The sequence below is a fragment of the Manis javanica genome, chromosome 4 (genome assembly GCF_040802235.1).
Source record: "Manis javanica isolate MJ-LG chromosome 4, MJ_LKY, whole genome shotgun sequence".
Taxonomy (NCBI): domain Eukaryota; kingdom Metazoa; phylum Chordata; class Mammalia; order Pholidota; family Manidae; genus Manis; species Manis javanica.
The window spans coordinates 48,824,599-48,845,119 of record NC_133159.1 but is presented as its reverse complement, the minus strand read 5'-3'; the positions used below and the strand labels follow the sequence as shown (position 1 = coordinate 48,845,119).

The following is a 20,521-nucleotide window of genomic DNA, read 5'->3' as shown; positions in this document are numbered from 1 at the left end:
CAAAATTAAATGCTTCAAACCCAGTTTAAAACACAGACACACAAGCCAAATTGTGTTGGGGGAGGGGATAAATAAAATGAAGCTGCTGTGGAAGCTTTGTAAATAGAATGGAGCAATTGACACAGCCACAAGTAGGACTTATCATACACATCTGGCCCATTATTGAGAGTGCAATTAGGTTGAAAGGACTGGTTTGATAATCCTACGAACAACCAGAGGATTTTAGGAGATAAAGGAAACATGAGGTGTCTGATTCAACAATTACTTTTTAACAGAAATGGGAAAATTGTTAGGCAGTAAGCTATTAGAGACCCATTGGTTGAGTCTTGGAAACTGGACCTGGCTTTTAACAGTTGATTGTTTCCAATCTTCTCTTCTAGGAGTCTATAATTCATATGGGGTATGAATTATACAAATAAGAATAAGAATACTGGTAATAAGGTTATTATTATTAACAGCCAACATTATTTAGTGCTTACTATTCCAGGCAGTGTTCTAAATGCTTTATAAAATTAACTATTTTAATCTTTGCAAGTGCCCCATGAGATAGGTACTATTATTTTTCAGATGAGGAAACACAAAGCACAGAGGCACAGAGAGGCTAGCACCAATATGTAACTGATAAAGGAATTGATCAATAAAGATAAGTCGAATGCAGGCTCTCTAGCTTCAGGATCTAGGCTTTTAATATACTATGTCAACTCTCCTACAAGTCCCATGAAACTCAGAGGCTCATAGGATGGTGGCTGGGTACAGGGGCTTCAGACAACCTGCCTGAGTTCCATGTCTGGCTCCACCCTTGGGCTTGTGCTGAACACAGTTCTAGATTTGAGGAGCTCCATATCTCCTGTCTTCTACTCTAGAACCCAGGAGAGGTGTGGGATACAGAGACAAGTTAGGAGGCTTTTAAGCCCCAGAGGCAAGCATGATGCAAAGAAACCCAGGGTTTCAAGGTAACTTCTCCTCACTGGTTTAGCACCTCCACTAACCCTTCAGCCCCATCCATGCAGGAAAACAGCATGAGCTCCAGAGTCACGCGGACCCAGCTAGAAATCCTGGCTGTGAAGTGCACTGGCTTGGAGAATTTGGCAAGTAACCAGTTTCTCTTAATCTTAATTTTTTTCATCTGTCAAAAGGAAAGAGGAAACTTTTCTCTAGATTTGAGGTTATTGCCTATGTATCAGGGAAGGGCTATGTTTCTCACAGTTAACTGGAAGGGAAGAAAAATACAACTTTAGGCAATATGATCAAGAAGATGAAAGCACAGGAAGATGGTGGAGTTGAATCAGCATCCCATCAGCAGGGTTAAGTAACATAACCAAAATAACTTTCTGACTCGAGAACATTAATGCACGTGCACCTCACATGTCCCACGTATGTGGCTAGAGGCTCTACATGATCTATTTCATACTCCCACCACCCCATGAGTTGTTTTTTTATACCCACTTCATAAATGGTAAACTGAGGTTCCGAGACCTTAACGTAAACTATTCCAAAAGTTGGGCTTCTTTGCATCTTTTCACCTTTTATGAGCTGAATTACATCTCTCCAAATTCATTTGAAACCCTAACCCCCAGTACTTCAGACTATGACTATATTTGGAGATAAGGTCTTTTAAGTAGTATTAAACTAAAATGAGGCCATTGGGGTATACTCTAATCCAATCTGCCTGGTGTCCTCAAAAGAACAGGAAATTTGGACACACAAAGGGGAACCAAGGATGGATTTACACAGACAAAACACTATGTGAGGACACATCGTGAAGGCAGTTGTCTAAAAGCCAAGGACAGAAGCCTCAGTAGAAGTCAAACAAATCTACCAACACCTTGATCTTGCACTGCTAGCCTACAGAATTGCGAGAAATTACTGTTGATTAAACCACCCGATCCGTGGTACTTTGTAGCAGCAGACCCGAGCAAACTATACAGCCCCCTAAAGGATAACAGTCTCCTCGTATTCTCCTTTCTACCTCCTTCTTCTAGCATATTTTGTATCCGTTCAGCTGGAGTAGAATATTACAGGATTCTCAAGGGAAAAGCTACATTGATTAAACTCCTCAAACCATGGGACATAACCTATGGTTCTAGCAGTCTGAACAGAGCTGGCTCTTTAGCACTATTCCATACTGTGTCTCCAATGAGTTTGGTAGGATCTGTAGGAATTAATCACATGATAGATGGAGAATAGTGTTTAAGAGAGAAAAGGACCAGTATGTTCCAAGACAAAAAAAGCAAACAAAAGCATAGCAAGTCCACTGCTCCTTATGGCTGGAGCATGCATTTCACAAGGTGGAAGAAGGTAATGGGCTTGGGAATTAAGGCCCAGCACACCTTTGATTTAAGCCTGCATGAAGCTTATAGAGAAATATGTCCCCTGTCATTAACTTCATCAAGATTACCAGGGTGTTTTTATGAGATAGCCCACATTATGTGTGTTTCGTGTATTTTTGTTTTGCTTTTGTTTTGATTTGTTTTGATATATGAGACTTTTTATATAAAATGTCACCTGCTTAAAAGCCTGTGATTAAAATTAAAATTAAATGAACAAATAAAGAGGCAAAACCCATAATGCTATCAAAAACTAATAGGCACTCTAGTGTCAGATTCTAAAAGGAATGTCCACTAACTATAAATAAATGTAATCTGGGAATATCAATGAGTTAACACCCAAGTGTTACCCTGCCTACCCGTAAGTAGTGCAGAACACAGAAGGTATTTTGTCCCCTCGCCACAGCTTTCCCCCTAAGGTGGAGGTCCCATGTCTTAACCAACCAGAAGATAATGCAGGTGCCTCTTTCTGCAGCCACCTGAGTACCATCCACCCGCTCCTTCCCCCACTCATGACACACATGTACACTCACCCACATACTGCTTTTCTGTACCTATGCAGACAGCACAACTCCCAGGAATGACAAAGCAGAAAGGGAGGGTGAGGAAGGCAAGAAGGGGAAACGCTGGTGGTGGTGTTTCCATCTGGTGCAGCATAATTCCTAAAAATAAAGTTGTGTAGGTTGGAGCAGACAGGAGGAGATCCCTGGTAATCGTATATGCCGAGGAGTGTATTGATTACGACTACTACACCAACTTAGTGTCTGATATCCAACAGGCGTGATGAGAAGATGCCACCTCTGAGGTTGTCCCACTTGAGGGGCACCAGGCATTGGTGGGAGTTGTCACTCAACCCCTCAACCGCAGGGCTAAATGAGCCAAGGGAAATCTATACATCTCATCTGTTGGGTTGTGCTGAATGGGAAGAGTTTCTCACCTGACACTGGGTAAAGAGAAAATCCCAATACGGAGGCCTAATTTTTAAAAATACTGCAGAACATGGAAGGAGAATCAGAACCCTACAGACTCCAAATAACAACATGTTTCTGAAGATGACTTACTATAGAAACTAGAAAACATTTTGAAAACCATTGACATTCTCTATAGGATATAAGAAACCCTGTCCTCTGTTGAAATGAACTGGAAAGTAATAAGCATAATTAGATTAAAAGGCTATTAAAAAGAAATTTAAAAGTCACTAAAGTGAACAGAAGAAATTGGAAAGAACTTGGTGAACTATGGACAGTTTCAAGGAAACCAAAACATCTACAGCAGAATTAAGAAGTAATCAGGATTATAACTATGTGTGGTGATGGTGTTAACTAGACTTATTGCGATCATTTTGCAATATATACATATATTGAATCATTATGTTGTACATCTGAAACTAATGTTATATATAAATTACATCTCAATGAAAAAGTATGAGACAATCAAAGAAATTTGGCTATTGCTAGATACTTGATGATCCTAAGATATTTATGTAGAGTTTTTAGGTCAATAATCCTTTCCTATGAAGGGCCAGATAGTAAATGTTTTAGCCTTTGTAGGTCTACACCCTGTTGCAACTACTCAGCTATGTCACTACAGCCTGAAATCAGCCATAAATAACATATAACAAGTGTTGGCTGTGTTCCAGTAATATATTATTCACAAAAAAAGAGGTAACCAGAAATCCATAAAAAAGGAAAATTAACACTACAGAAAATCTAATACAGAATGTCAAACTTGAGAAGTTTCCAGAAAATCTAGAGAAAAAGAACAGAGAAGAAAATGAAAGAGGATAGTAGATACAATAAAATAAGGGTAGAGGTTGGACCAAAGAGGCCTTGGTATTGAGGAGTAAGAAGCTAGAAAAATTGGACAAAAGTAAAAACTAAAGTCACAACTGAAAAACTTTGCAGAATGGGAAAAAATTAAAAAATATAACCTTTGTGTACAAATTGAAAGGGATCACGGTAATCTAAGCTGAATTAAGAAAAAATGTATCCAGGACTATCCTGACAAAACTTTTCTGTTACAGAGACAAATAAAATTATTTAAGGGTCCAGGCCAAAAGTGAAATAAAACAAAAACAAAGCAAAAAAATTATAAATGGATCCAAATCAGTCTGACCTCAAACTTCTGCAATAATAAATATCAGAAGACATGGGGCCATATTCATGGAATTCCATAGGGAAAAATATATAACTGAAATCAAGTTATGTTACATTCATTGTAAGGCCATGTAGTACAAGGTTAAGGATATAGGATTTGGAGTCAGACTGCCAGGGTTTAAATCAGGGCTGCCCTGTCAGTCATTATGTCCTTGGGCACATCATTTACATGTCTCCTAGGATGGTTGCCTCAGTTAAATGAGACAATGTACACAAGGACTCCGAATGCCCACTAAAAGCCATTTTAACTTAATAAAGTCAGCTGAAGTTAGAATTAGAATTTTGATCAGCCTGAATCTAGAATCAAGCTCTCAGCTCTTGTCCTCCAGTCATGGCCTCTCTGACTCAGCTTTGGAAGTTTGCACCTGCTTCTGTGACTGACATTACGGTGCCTGTTATGGGGACCAGAACACATCTCACATTTAAGTTGTCAATGGCTCTTTGAAGGTCCTAAGGTAATGTAAAGGATATGGAAGAAAGGAAATACTTTATTAGAAGGATCTTAAGGATTCATTGGTCATGTAAGTCCTATACACCATTTAAATCAGTCAGTGTCCTTGCTGGATACTCAATCTCCTCTCCCTTCTATGAGCAGTATTCAAGAAGGGATAAGAGAGATCCTGGTGCCATTTTGTCCAGAGGCTTTAACTCATATTTGGTAACTCTTAATAGCTCTAAAAAATAAATATTTTACAATGTGGAAATATCAATGAATTGGAGTTTTTGTTGTCACATTGTTGTTGTTTTTCAAAGGGTCAGAAGATGCTGTAAGCAAAAGCCTGGCCTTCCTAAGGGGAGGGAACTTCAGGAAATGTAGAAGGCAGGAGATACTTCTATTGCAGCTTATTTCCAGTTCTGTGCTAATATCAGATCTTTGTATTATTATTAATATTTACTGAGAATGCTACTTCTCCAACTTTCTTTTCCCTGCCTAGCCCTTCAACACCTGATATAGTCACCAGCCTACCTGGCTTGTGGTTCTGGACACATATGCTTTGTCTATTCTTGTGCCCAGAGTGACATGAAGATCTGGAGGCCATTTTTCTGATTCTGTTACCATGTACAGGAAGATTTTTATGAAGTATACATAGAAAATACTAGTTATATATATCTAATGAGTCACTTATTTAAAAAGAACAAAATCACATGACATTAGAACACTTCTTGAAAATCCAGGACATATATCTCACAATTCTTTATATTTGCTTGACTTCTGGTGGGGAAGGAGACACCAGTTGTGTTTGTTTGCCAGCAACAGAACTGCCATTTGTTACATAAACAAAAAGAAGTGTTTTAAAAGGATATCTTGAAAGGATATTTTGTGTGGAGTTACAAAATAAGGGAAAATGGAACTTCAAGGAGAACCAGAACCACAAATAAATGAGAGATGCAGAGACACAGAGAGTGGGAGAGAGGGAGGGAAGGAAGGAGGTGGACACAGAAAGTGATAAATAGATTGAGACTAACTAGATGAGGTGAGTCATGACATTGGCTAGAGATCGGTAAAGGACATTGATTGGAGGCCATTATCTCAGAGAAGAACATATTTATATATAATTGTAGGATGGATGCTGGGAAAGCAAATAAAAGTGATTTTTACTACCAAAGCATTCCTAAAGCACTTGTAAGCTTTAAATGACTCCCTGATTGTCACATGCACACATATTGCTCAAGGTAATTTCTGCTTGGGGACTTCACTAAATATTGTCTATTTAGCACCCGTTTATATCCCCTTCTATGTTCTTTCCTGTGTTGCAATACTTAACATACTTGGGAAGGGTAAAAAGAACCAATCTAAAACTCCCTTGACACCAAGGTTCTGGAATTGACTGAAGTTCCATCACAGAGATGAAATTGCATGAACTTTGAAAGACAGAAAGGGTGGGGAATGAAGACAGGGGTGTGATAAGTCTTTTTTTTCCTGCAGTAGTAGCAACTTCATATCCTGGCAGGCATATTTTTCCAGCGGTAAAAATGTGCTTTGTACTGTCTGTTGCCAACCTCATGGTCAGGGGCAACTGAGACATTAGCCAGGATTTCCTTCAGTTCCCTGGTCTCCACACTACCTCTGCTGAGGCCTGACTCTGAGTCTAGCAGTAAACACCAAGCTCCATTCTACCAGCCCCTACAATAATTTTGTGAGCACCAAATTTCTTATATGATAGTCCTTTCTATTAGAGACACCCAAAGTAGCTTGTTCCCTGCATTGTACCCCGAATGACACAGGCATCAAAGAGCTTCTTCAATGTCACTATCAGTATAAACTTTTAGCTTTATTGCACATTCTTCCAGAGCTTCCTATATTGATCATCAATATTATGTTTCCTTTCCTTGCACAGATGGCAGAATTTTGTGAAGATGTTGAGCAGAGTTTCCTCTGACTTGTCATCTGATTTGCCTCCAGGTAAGTTTGGCTATTTTCTCCCTCAAAAGACCTCCCATTTCCCAGAGCTACTGTTGATGCTGCTGCTTTGCTCCGATGGTCTGCTTACTGGGTTTAATTTCATTGCTCCCATATATGTAAATGACTCACCAATGAAGAAAAAAATCAGAGTGAGAATTGCCTTAATGACTATTCTTGTAGGCCAGTTGAATCATTCTCCAAGATAATTATATCATGAAACATTCTTTAGTGATAGCCCTTCAAGATGAATACAGCACACTTTTGAAGAAACTGATATTATGAATTAAAATTTAGTTGCACAGTTCCCCAGATCTAAGAATTCCATAGCTAGGTCCTTATCCTGCTATCAAAAAAAAAAAAAAACCTCTCTAAAATGTATATATATATGTGTGTGTGTGTGTGTTTAATAAATTAATTATTTTGTAAATTTTTTCAAAATGGACAATGAAAAAATCCTTCAGGGACCATTTAATTGTATTACAGTACATCCATTTGATAAAATTACGTAGCTGTAAAACAACATGGCTAGCCTGACACAGGAAGATTTCTCAGATATTTTGTCAATGAAATTATAAAGATGAATTGACAAAATATTCAGTAATTAGCAAGTTTTAAATATGACAAGTTAAGAAATATGCATCGGTATTAATGTACTGTTGCAATTTATTTATTTACTACATCCGTCAGTCGTTTACTGATTACCCTTTCGATTGAAATACAAAGTACTAGGAGTTTGCCGGGAGGGTGGTGTTTGCGTGCCAGCAGAAAAACAGAAACCTTAATAGGTATTTCAAACAAAGAGAGCTTATAACGGGCTAGGGGATGGGTTATGTAAGTATCAGAGCAAAAGGAGGGAGGTGAGAAGATTCATCTTAGAGCTGCTATAACAAAGTGCCACAAACTGGGTGGCTTAAAATAACAGAAATTTATTGTCTCACAGTTCTGGAGACTAGCAGTCTGAAATCTAGGTGTCAGTAGGGTCTTGCTCCTGAAGGCTCTAGGAAAGACTCCTTTGCTTTTTCCAGCTTCTGGTGGCCCCAGGCCTTCCTTGGTTTATAGTTGCACAGCTCCAATCTCTGCCTCTATTTTTACATGGACTTCTTCACCCTGTCTCTTTCGTGTTTATCTAAATCCCCTGCTCCTTTTTCATATAAAACACATCACTGTTTATTCGCTTTAGGGATCACCCTAACCCAGAATGACATTATCTTAACTTGTAACTTATAAAAAGACTTTGTTTCCAAGTAAGGTCACATTAACAGATACCAGCAGCACCTGTGCTGAGGGACACACTTTAACCCACGATGGTGAGGTACCCCAGAGAGTCCTAATTGTGGGAAGTAGCTACTATACTTAGGGCTGAAGAAACATGCCGCAGCAGTGTCTAGGAGCTCGTGCTATACACAGCTGGTTCTAGCATCTCCAAGAATATGCCAAGTAGCTGGAGAAAGGATATTGGAGGAAGTGCTGTGTACCTTGTTCTTGGAGCTCCACACAGTTTGAGGCTCAGTCCTTTATGAACATGGTGATGCCTAGATCTGTGGCAGGCAAGCATGTGGTCAGTGCTGACACCACTGAAGGGATGTCTTGCGCCTTTTCATCTGACTTCTGAGTTTTTACACAGGACTAGTATTGAGAATGTTAAAAAACATTACAGCAGGAGGTCTTCCCTGATGCTGGATGGGTACTGACCAACTCCAAAAACAAGAAGAGAGTACTTCTTCTCTGCCCACATTCTAATCTCCCTCCAAGTATTTCCCAATCCTGGAAATTAGCCTGAATTCACTGAAGCCAAGTGAGCAAAGCCAGTGAGTGGTGGGAAATGCCATTATAGATTCCCAGCCCAGGCAATACAGAAAAGAGATAGAAGGGATGCATTAAGAGACAGTAGGGTAATATCAATTTAGGGTTTGAGTTTTCATGATGTAGTCTGTAACTTTAAAGAACCCACAGTTTTGTTGAAAAGACAAAACAAGTACACATAACAAAATGATAATGAATGTTTACACCAAACACTATCTTTTTCTAATCTCCAATGGTAATGTAGTACACCAGTTTGCTAGGGCCGCCATAACAAAATATCACAGACTGGGTGGCTTAAATAAACAACAGGAATTTATTTTCTCACAGTTCTGGAGGCTGAAAGGTCAAAATCACAGTGTCAGCAGGTTTGGCTTCTCCTGAGGCCTCTCCCCTTGGCTTGCAGATGGCCACCTTCTCGCTGTGTCCTCAACGTGGCCTTTTCTCTGTGTGCACACATCCCTGGTGGCTCTTTCTATGTCCAACCTTCCTCTTTATAAAGACACCAGTCAGATTGATAGCCTCATTTAATCGCCTCAACTAAATTCTCCTCTTTAAATGTTCTAAGGTTCTAAGGTACAAATTCAACTTATGAATTTGTGTGGGACCCATCAGCCCATAACATATGGCTTAGAAATATGTTTAAAAATATGGGTTTAAGTCTCACTTTTGCAACTAGGTAACCAGCTTATGTTGAAACACTTGTGTTTTCTCTCTGATTCATTTTTCTCCTCTCTAAAATGGACACACAAAAAAAGAAAGAAGTGAAAACCTGACTACTGATCTTATAGGTGGTTGTGAGTCTGACAACCGCACTCTATGGAGCATCAGGATTGTGGTGGTGCTGTTGTTACACTATTGTGATAGCCTATTGCTCACTGAGAAAGTTAATGTCTTGGTATGTTTGCATTTCTGTATTGCTACAGCTATAATGATTAAATGCTCTTAGGCACTAAGTAGGCAGTTTTATTGGCCTGTTCTCTAGCCCCACGGGTATGTTATGAAAGGAAATACAGTGTTTTATAAGAAATTAAAGATGAATACTCATTTTGGGTGTATAGAAATGTGAATTTTCTCATCCCTGGGGTCCATTTTCACTCAAAGATTCTATGATAACCAGATTAAAATGATTCACTTTTCATGTATGCTGCCTTATATAAACTTTTCTCATTTGGGATAACAAAAATCTTATGAACTAGTTTTTTAATATATATATGATTATAACATAAATACTAAATATCTGTGACTTAGACTAAGGACTAGAATGGACTAGTTTACAGCAGACCAAACCTCACGGCAAGATTGAAGACTAGATAAAATACAAAATAGTATCTCTTTGAATGCTATCACTTAGAATTCAAAATGAACTACCAAAACAGCCAGGGAAGGAAGACCCTTTTGTAGAAGAAGTTAACATCATATAAAATCTCTAGAATTATTTATACAAAATGTTCAGCATTTAATTAGAAATGATCAGGAATGACACAAAACAGGACATGGATTTTCAAATAACTGTAATTAATATGCTTAAGAAAATAGATACGATGGAGAATTTCCAACAAATAATTGGAATCAAATGGAATATCTAGAACTGAAAACCACAAAAACTAAAAACTAAATTTTAAAATCTCAATAGATGAGTTTCACAGAAGATTGGGTGTGGCTGAAGAGAAATTGATGAAGTGGAATATAGTTCAGTAGGAAATATCCAGATTGAAGCATGAATGAGAAAAGAGGATGGAATATACAAAAAAGGTGTTTATGCAACATATAGGAAATGGTGTCAATATCTAGCACACTTATATTAAAGGTACAGAAGGACAGGAGTTAAAGAATAGAGTTAATGCAATATTTGAAGCAATTATGTCAGAAATTTTCCAAAAGTGATTTAAAAAACCCTCAAATGACAGATCGAACAAATGCTATGAACACCCATAAAGACAAATACAAAAGATCTTAGACCCCTCCAAACAGGGTATGGTCTCAGATCTACAGTAATATTTCACAAAAATGAAGTATAGCCCCAGTTTTGAATGTTAGCACTGTGGAGTCTGTGCAAGAGGGAGGAGCAGGGCTACAGCATGGCTGCTGATGAAGGAAAAATCAGGGGGGAATAATGGTCACCTCAGAAGTTCACTGATCTCCTCAAACATTCATCTCAAAGACCTATCACTCAAGATAACAGAAAAATGGCTGAAAGTTTAACCTCCTTGTTACTAAGGGGGAAAAATCAATAGTAGATTCCTAGTTAGCACTAACTATATTGAAGGGAGAGGGAAGCCAGCTTGGTCTAGAGAACAGAGATTGTGTTTCTGTAACTGAAAAGTCTTCCAGCAGCAAGAACTCTGGTCATGGTTTGATCCAATTCATGTGTCAGAATCAAGGGTCTGATTTCTTTCTGTCTCTGTGCTCTGCTTTGACTGGTGTTGGCATCATCATCAGGCTCTACATGGCTCTACATCTGCTCCAGGCGCTCCTTCTGCAACAGCAAAATAGCTCTGGTAGCTGGTCATCACAGCCTCACAGCATTCTCCTTTGGGTAGGTCCTGCCAAGGAGAGCACTTTAGTAGCTAAGGAGCTGCAGAGTATCTCTTCTTTCATCTCAGAGGTTCAGACTGAGTTTTATGGCCATCTTTGAACCAAGACTGATTGGGAGAGGTTGATTCTCTTTAGTTAATCAGAGTCCAAGCTTGGAGTTGAAACAGTGGGTGATTCTTACCAAACCTTGGCACTGGGACAGGGGAGAAGTGGCCCCACAAAGCAAACTACAGGTGCCATCACTAGAAAAGGATAATCATCAGAGAAAAAAATGCAGAGAATGCCAAAAAAATCACCTGTAGTCACAGGCATGTTCCATGAGGTCCTTTAGTTCTATGAGTACTTAACCCACTTCACTTCCCTTTTCATCCTGGGCCAGTTAGGCTCTCTTCTCAGCTACTGTTTGAATGCATCAAACACTCCTCCTCCCTCGATGCTCTTGCCCTTGGGATAGATTTCCCTAGAATGCTCTTTTCCCTAGACATACACATGGCTTTCTCCCTTGTTTCTCCCCTCAGGGACTTTATTTAAATGTCACTTCAGAGAGGCCTTTGGTGAATTCCCTATCTAAAGTAGCAACTGCCATTACTTTCTAACCCCATATAATCGGCTTTATTTTTGTTATCACCAATGATCACCACTTGGCATTTTTTTTATGTATGCCCTCGGCACTGGAATGCACATTTCATGAGGAGATTCTGTCTTGCTCATTGTTATATCATAGTAAGCACTGAACAAATGTTTGTTGAATGAATAAATGAGTTAGAATCCCAGACCTAGCCCTGTCTCTATTGTCTTAAGCACATAGCTGAAACCTTCATTGCCTCAATGTCCTTACCTATCAAATGGAGGTAACTTCTACCTCACAGAGTTATTCTTTAGATTAAGTAACAAAATATATGGGAAATGCCTGACATATAGAGAAATTTAACATGTATTAGTCTCCATCTCACAAAAGCTTCATTCAGTCGGTCCAATAAGGCCAAAAGCCTTTATTTATATCCGTTGTTATCTACCAGGGCTTCACTTTAGAATTACCTAGGGAATTCTTTAGAAGTCCTGAGCCAGGTTGTCACCCCTGGAGATTCTGATTTAATTGGTCTGGTGTGACACCTCAGCATTTGTAATTTTTAAAGCTCCCAGGTGGGAGTATATTAGCAGCCAGCATTGAACACCACTTATTTCAAGTCATTAGTCGGGGGGATGGGAGAACTACTTGTGTAACTATCAGAACCCACTGGAAGCCCTATGAAACCTAGCCCTTCCAACACCTGGAAATCTCTAGAAGCCAGCTTGGCTTATTTCCTCTAATACAAATCTTCAACTGGCAGACTAGACAGATGGTTATTATTTATCCTTCCCGCTGTGCTAGAAAGAAAAAAATTTGCTCTGCCTTGGGTTTCTCAAACAATTTTTACATGTGCAAACCATTACCTTTTTATATGCTTATACATATTAGGTGGGAGAAAGAGAAGCTTAAAAGAGACTAGAGAGAAGAGCATATATTTTCTCCTAATGAAACTTTTAGAAGTACAGACAGTAGAGAGAAACTGGAGTAGGAAAAAATGTAGATACTAGATCTTTTATGAAAAGGGATAATGCAAGTTATCTGTGCCCAAAAAAATGCCTGGAAGATATCATTAATGTTAAGTTCTCTTTTCTGTGGAAATTAGATTTGCTTAAGATCATATAATAATACAAACAAATAATAATATCTTGTATTGAACATTTTCCCTGCTTTAAGTATTTTATGTAGGTAACTTTTTTTTTTTTTTACAATTCAAGAGAGAAGCCAATGGGTTTTTTTTTTTTTTGAGAGGGCATCTCTCATATTTATTGATCAAATGGTTGTTAACAACAATAAAATTCTGTATAGGGGACTCAATGCTCAATGCACAATCATTAATCCACCCCAAGCCTAATTCTCGTCAGTCTCCAATCTTCTGAAGCATAATGAACAAGTTCTTGCATGGTGAACAAATTCTTACACAGTGAATAAGTTCTTACATGGTGAACCATACAAGGGAAGTCATCACAGAAACTTTCGGTTTTGATCACGCATTATGAACTATAAACAATCAGGTCAAAAAGGAATATTTGTTTGACATTTATACTTGATTTATATGTGAATCCCACATTTCTCCCTTATTATTATTTCTAATAAATTGCTGAACTGGTAGGTAGATGCAAGATAAAGGTAGAAAACATAGTTTAGTGTTGTAAGAGAGCAAATGTAGATGATCAGGTGTGTGCCTCTAGACTAAGTGTTAATCCAAGCTAGACAAGGGCAATAAAACATCCACGGATGGAGAAGATTTATCTCAAAACCGGGGGGGTGAGGTTCTAAGCCTCACCTCTGTTGATCCCCAATTTCTCACCTGATGGCGCCCCTGTGACTGTGCCTGTCTTAGGTTGTTCCTCCCTTGAGGAATCTTACCCGTCTCTGGCTAACCAGTCATCTTCCGGGGCCATACAGGGAAATGTAAAGTTGGTAAGTGAGAGAGAAGCATTATTGTTTGAAAAGGTTGGCTTTTTACTTCTTTGTAGATTTATACCCTGTGGCTTCTATGCCTAGCATTTGTCTTGAGGTATCTTTACCACTTGGAAGAACTATGATACTTGGTAAATTCGATATGAGGCATGAATTCTATTTAAGGGTTGTAATTAGGAAGGAAGAAGAAAAGCTATAGAAGTAGCAGATGGAAGAAAACATGGGAAGATTGATTATTTCTTTGACATATCTTCTTGTAGAGTAACTTAAGCATGTATAGGTTTTAAACTACTAATTAAATTGGGCACACACATTAACATAATGGGAATACAGTTACATAACCAAAGCAGACCTATAATTACCAGCCATCTCCAGTGAAACCAAGAAAACCAGTTAGGCACCCTAGGCATTTGTGAAAATTTATCTATTATATGATGGTTATTGTCCAACTGAACTTGAACAGTCTGAGAGAAATCAGACAAATTAAAACAACTTATTCCTGGGAACTGTTCACATCCTATATGTTCTTTTAACAGTAGATAGTCTGTAGTTGTACGATTCTGGAGCGCTACAACTTGCACTTCTCCTAATTCCTGGTTGAGTTCCAACAGTATAGATCCAGTCAAATTTGTTGTTTTACTGTATGCACAGGCCAGCTTAGATATCTCCTTCTTCATTCCCATGGCAAGTCCAGGAACCGGTGGGACGAATGCAGCTACAACTGTAGCAGTGCCTGGATCTTTGTTAAGGTTTTTTAATGATCATCTTCTGGTATGACTGTTCCAGAGAGTGCTGATGTTGGAACTTCTTCTTCATATCGTACCTTAGTTCATTTTTTGGGTAGCCAAATTAGGCTTTAATCCTCTGTATAAACACGAACAGACCCTTTGCCCATACTTTGATATGCCCTTTGTACCATTGTGTAGAACTCATTGGAGGTCACCACACAGGAACTGCTTTTTTTTTTGTTATCATTAATCTACATTTACATGAAGAATATTATATATTATGTTTACTAGGCTCTCCCCTTTACCAGGTCCCCCCTATAAACTCCTTTACAGTCACTGTCCATCAGCATAGCAAAATGTTGTAGAATCACTACTTGTCCTCTCTGTGTTGTACAGCCCTCCCCTTTCCCCCACCCCCCCATTATGCATGCTAATCTTAATACCCCTCTTCTTCTTCCCCCCCCTTATCCCTCCCTACCCACCCGTCCTCCCAAGTCCCTTTCCCTTTGGTACTTGTTAGTCCATTCTTGGGTTCTGTGATTCTGCTGCTATTTTGTTCATTCATTTTTTCCTTTTTTCTTATACTCCACAGATGACTGAAATCATCTGGTATTTCTCTTTCTCCGCTTGGCTTATTTCACTGAGCATAATACCCTCCAGCTCCATCCATGTTGCTGCAAATGCTAGGATTTGCCCTCTTCTTATGGCTGATTAATATTCCATTGTGTATATGTATCACATCTTCTTTATCCATTCATCTACAAATGGACATTTAGGTTGCTTCCAATTCTTGGCTATTGTAAATAGTGCCGCAGTAAACATAGGGGTGCATCTGTCTTTTTCAAACTTGATTGCTGCATTTTTAGGGTAAATTCTTAGGGGTGGAATTCCTGGGTCAAATGGTAAGTCTGTTTTGAGCATTTTGATGAACCTAAACACTGCTTTCCACAATGGTTGAACTAATTTACATTCCCACCAGCAGTGTAGGAGGGTTCCCCTTTCTCCACAGCCTCACCAACATTTGTTGTTGTTTGTCTTTTGGATGGCAGCCATCCTTACTGGTGTGAGGTGATACCTCATTGTAGTTTTAATTTGCATTTCTCTGATAATTAGTGATGTGGAGCATCTTTTCATGTGTCTGTTGGCCATCTGTATTTCTTTTTTGGAGAACTGTCTGTTCAGTTCCTCTGCCCATTTTTTAACTGGATTATTTGTTTTTTGTTTGTTGAGGCATGTGAGCTCTTTATATATTTTGGATGTCAAACCTGTATTGGATCTGTCATTTACAAATACATTCTCCTATGCTATAGGGTTCCTTTTTGTTCTATTGATGGTGTCTTTTGCTGTACAGAAGCTTTTCAGCTTAATATAGTCCCACTTGTTCATTTTTGCTGTTGTTTTCCTTGCCCGGGGAGATATGTTCAAGAAGAGGTCACTCATATTTATGTCTAAGAGGTTTTTGCCTATGTTTTTTTCCAAGAGTTTAATGGTTTCATGACTTACATTCAGGTCTTTGATCCATTTTGAATTTTGTATATGGGGTTAGACAATGGTCCAGTTTCATTCTCCTACATGTAGCTGTCCAGTTTTGCCAGCACCATCTGTTGAAGAGACCGTAATTTCCCCATTGTATGTCCATGGCTCCTTTATCAAATATTAATTGGCCATATATGTTTGGGTTAATGTCTGGAGTCTCTAGTCTGTTCCACTGGTCTGTGGCTCTGTTCTTGTGCCAGTACCAAATTGTCTTGATTACTATGGCTTTATAGTAGAGCTTGAAGTTGGAGAGTGAGATCCCCCCTACTTTATTCTTCTTTCTCAGGATTGCTTTGGCTATACAGGGTCTTTGGTGTTTCCATATGAATTTTTGAATTATTTGTTCCAGTTCATTGAAGAATGTTGCTGGTAATTTGAGAGGGATTGCATCAAATCTGTATATTGCTTTGGGCAGGATGGCCATTTTGACGATATTAATTCTTCCTAGCCACTAGCATGGGATGAGTTTCCATTTGTTAGTGTCCCCTTTAATTTCTCTTAAGAGTGACTTGTAGTTTTCAGAGTATAGGTCTTTCACTTCTTTGGTTAGGTTTATTCCTAGGTATTTCATTCTTTTTGATGCAATTATGAATGGAATTGTTTTCCTGATTTCTCTTTCTATTGGTTCATTGTTAGTGTATAGGAAAGCTACAGATTTCTGTGTGTTAATTTTGTATCCTGCAACTTTGCTGTATTCCGATATCAGTTCTAGCACTTTTGGAGTGGAGTCTTTAGGGTTTTTTATGTACAATGTCATGTCATCTGCAAATAGTGACAGTTTAACTTCTTCTTTACCAATCTGTATTCCTTGTATTTCTTTGTTTTGTCTGATTGCTGTGGCTAGGACCTCCAGTACTATGTTAAATAACAGTGGGGAGAGTGGGCATCCCTGTCTTGTTCCCGATCACAGAAGAAAAGCTTTCAGCTTCTCGCTGTTCAGTATAATGTTGGCTGTGGGTTTATCATATATGGCCTTTATTATGTTGAGGTACTTGCCCTCTATTCCCATTTTGCTGAGAGTTTTTATCATGAATGGATGTTGAATTCTGTCAAATGCTTTTTCAGCATCTATGGAGGTGATCATGTGGTTTTTGTCTTTCTTTTTGTTGATGTGGTGGATGATGTTGATGGATTTTCGAATGTTGTACCATCCTTGCATCCCTGGGATGAATCCCACTTGGTCATGGTGTACGATCCTTTTGATGTATTTTTGAATTCGGTTTGCTAATATTTTGTTCAGTATTTTCGCATCTACATTAATCAGGGATATTGGTCTGTAGTTTTCTTTTTTGGTGGGGTCTTTGCCTGGTTTTGGTATTAGGGTGATGTTGGCTTCATACAATGAGTTTGGGAGTATTCCCTCCTCTTCTATTTTTTTGGAAAACTTTAAGGAGAATGGGTGTTATGTCTTCCCTGTATGTCTGATAAAATTCCAAGGTAAATCCATCTGGCCTGGGGTTTTTGTTCTTTGGTAGTTTTTTGATTACTGCTTCAATTTCATTGCTGGTAATTGGTCTGTTTAGATTTTCTGTTTCTTTCTGGGTCAGTCTTGGAAGGTTGTATTTTTCTAGGAAGTTGTCTATTTCTCCTAGGTTTCCCAGCTTGTTAGCATATAAGTTTTCATAGTACTCTCTAATAATTCTTTGTATTTCTGTGGGGTCCGTCATGATTTTTCCTTTCTTGTTTCTGATTCCGTTGATGTGTGTTGACTCTCTTTACCTCTTAATAAGTCTGGCTAGAGGCTTATCTATTTTGTTTATTTTCTCGAAGAACCAGCTCTTGGTTTCATTGATTTTTGCTATTGTTTTATTCTTCTCAATTTTATTTATTTCTTCTCTGATCTTTATTATGTCTCTCCTTCTGCTGACCTTTGGCCTCATTTGTTCTTCTTTTTCCAATTTCGATAATTGTGACATTAGACCATTCATTTGGGATTGTTCTTCCTTCTTTAAATATGCCTGGATTGCTATATACTTTCCTCTTAAGACTGCTTTTGCTGTATCCCACAGTAGTTGGGGCTTTGTGTTGTTGTTGTCATTTGTTTCCATATATTGCTGGATCTCCATTTTGATTTGGTCATTGATCCATTGATTATTTAGGAGCATGTTGTTAAGCCTCCATGTGTCTGTGAGCCTTTTTGCTTTCTTTGTACAGTTTATTTCTAGTTTTATGCCTTTGTGGTCTGAAAAGTTGGTTGGTAGGATTTCAATGTTTTGGAATTTACTGAGGCTCTTTTTGTGGTCTAGTATGTGGTCTATTCTGGAGAATGTTCCATGTGCACTTGAGAAGAATGTGTATCCTGTTGCTTTTGGATGTAGAGTTCTGTAGATGTCTATTAGGTCCATCTGTTCTAGTGTGTTGTTCAGTGCCTCTGTGTCCTTACTTATTTTCTGTCTGGTGGATCTGTGCTTTGGAGTGAATGGTGTGTTGATGTCTCCCAGAATGAATGCATTGCATTCTATTTCCTCCTTAAGTTCTGTTAGTATTTGTTTCAGTTATGTTGGTGTTCCTATATTGGGTGCATATATATTTATAATGGTTATATCCTCTTGTTGGACTGAGCCCTTTATCATTATGTAATGTCCTTCTTTATCTTTTGTTACTTTCTTTATTTTGAAGTCTGTTTTGTCTGATACTAGTATTGCAACACCTGCTTTTTTTCTCTCTGTTGCTTGCATGGAATATCTTTTTCCATCCCTTAACTTTAAGTCTCTGCATGTCTTTGGGTTTGAGGTGAGTCTCTTGTAAGCAGCATATGGATGGATCTTGCTTTTTTATCCATTCTATTTCTCTGTGTCTTTTGATTGGTGTATTCAGTCCATTTATATTTAGGGTGATTATTGAAAGGTATGTACTTATTGCCATTGCAGGCTTTAAGTTTGTGGTTACCAAAGGTTCAGGGTTCGCTTCTTTACTATCTTACTGTCTAACTTAACTCGCTTGTTGAGCTATTATAAATGGTCTGATGATTCTTTATTTCTCTCCCTTCTTATTCCTCCTCCTCCCTTCTTTATATATTGGGTGTTTTGTTCTGTGCTCTTTTTAGGAGTGCTCCCATCTAGAGCAGTCCCTGTAAGATGCCCTGTAGAGGTGGTTTGTGGGAGGCAAATTCCCTCAACTTTTGCTTGTCTGGGAATTGTTTAATCCCTCCTTCATATTTAAATGATAATCATGCTGGATACAGTAGTCTTGGTTCGAGGCCCTTCTGTTTCATTGCATTAAGTATATCATGCCATTCTCTTCTGTCCTGTAGGGTTTCTGTTGAGAAGTCTGATGATAGCCTGATGGGTTTTCCTTTGTAGGTGACCTTTTTTTCTCTCTGGCTGTCTTTAATACTTTGTCCTTGTCTTTGATCTTTGCCATTTTAATTATTATGTGTCTTGGTGTTGCCCTCCTTGTATCCCTTGTCATGGGAGTTCTGTGTACCTCTGTGGTCTGAGAGGCCATTTCCTCCCCTAGTTTGGGGAAGTTTTCAACAATTATTTCTTCAAAGACACTTTCTATCCCTTTTTCCTCTCTCTTCTTCTTCTGGTACCCCTATATTGCGTATATTGTTCCTTTTCGATTGGTCACTTAGCTCTCTTAGAATTCTTTCATTCCTGGAGATCCTTTTATCTGTCTCTGCATCAGCTTCTCTGTGTTCCTGTTCTCTGTTTTCTAGTCCATTAATGGTCTCTTGCATCTTGTCCATTGTGTTTTGAAGTCCTTCCAGAGCTTGTTTTATTTCTGTATTCTCCTTCCTTAGTTCTTGCATATTTCTCTGCAAGTCCATCAGCATGGTTATGACTTTTGTTTTGAATTCTTTTTCAGGAAGACTGGTTACATCTATCTCCCCAGGTTACTTCTCAGGGGAAGATGTAGCAGATGCCGAAGCTGTCTGGCTTAGTCTTGTGTGGATCAAATTTTTTTGCCTTTTCATGTTGATAGGTGTTATTGACTATCAGCTGGGAGAGCCAAACTTTCCACTTGCTACTGGCCTTTCTTTACTGGGACAACTGGGACCTCTAGTGGCTTGTGTTGGGCAATTGCGTGCAGACTGGGTCTTTGTGTCTTATTGGGCCAGTATGGAGGAAGGTCCCTTGCTGAGGGCATGACCTGCCTTAGGCTGCTTCTCTGCTATGTCCGCGTCCCGGAGGGGTAATGGACGGGGGGCTGTTTGGCTGTTTACCTCTGTGAGGGGTTTCAGAGCTGTTGCCCAGGGGGTTAGTGCTCCCTGGCTTCCGTGGAATTTCCAGCTGCTGTTCTGTGACCTGAGTTGTTTCCGTCCAGCTGTTGCATCCCTGTCCCTTTAAGACTTTCAAAAAGCACTCACTTTTCTTTGCCACAGGGGCATCAGCTTTGGGACCTGCTCAGAAGTCTTGCTGCCCTGTTTCCCTAGTTTCCAGCCGTCCACGCATGCACTGTGTCTGTGCTCTGGTGCGGATGTCTAGGGCTGGGTGTTTAGCAGTCCTGGGCTCCCTCTCCCTCCCCGCTCCAACTACTCTCCTCCCGCCGGGAGCTGGGGTGAGGGGCGCTCGGGTCCTGCCGGGCCAGGGCTTGTA

At 39.1% G+C, this 20,521-nt stretch overlaps 1 protein-coding gene across 2 annotated transcripts in view; it reads left to right on the top strand.

Annotated features, from left to right (window-relative positions):
* The window catches only part of C4H1orf87 (chromosome 4 C1orf87 homolog), a 77,776-nt gene that overhangs the window by 45,432 nt on the left and 11,823 nt on the right, over nucleotides 1-20,521 (top strand). For both annotated transcript variants that reach the window (XM_017677237.3, XM_037024281.2), the window contains one exon: nucleotides 6,823-6,887. In XM_017677237.3, coding sequence (XP_017532726.3) covers nucleotides 6,823-6,887 — 65 coding nt within the window. The remainder of the gene's footprint in view (nucleotides 1-6,822; nucleotides 6,888-20,521) is intronic.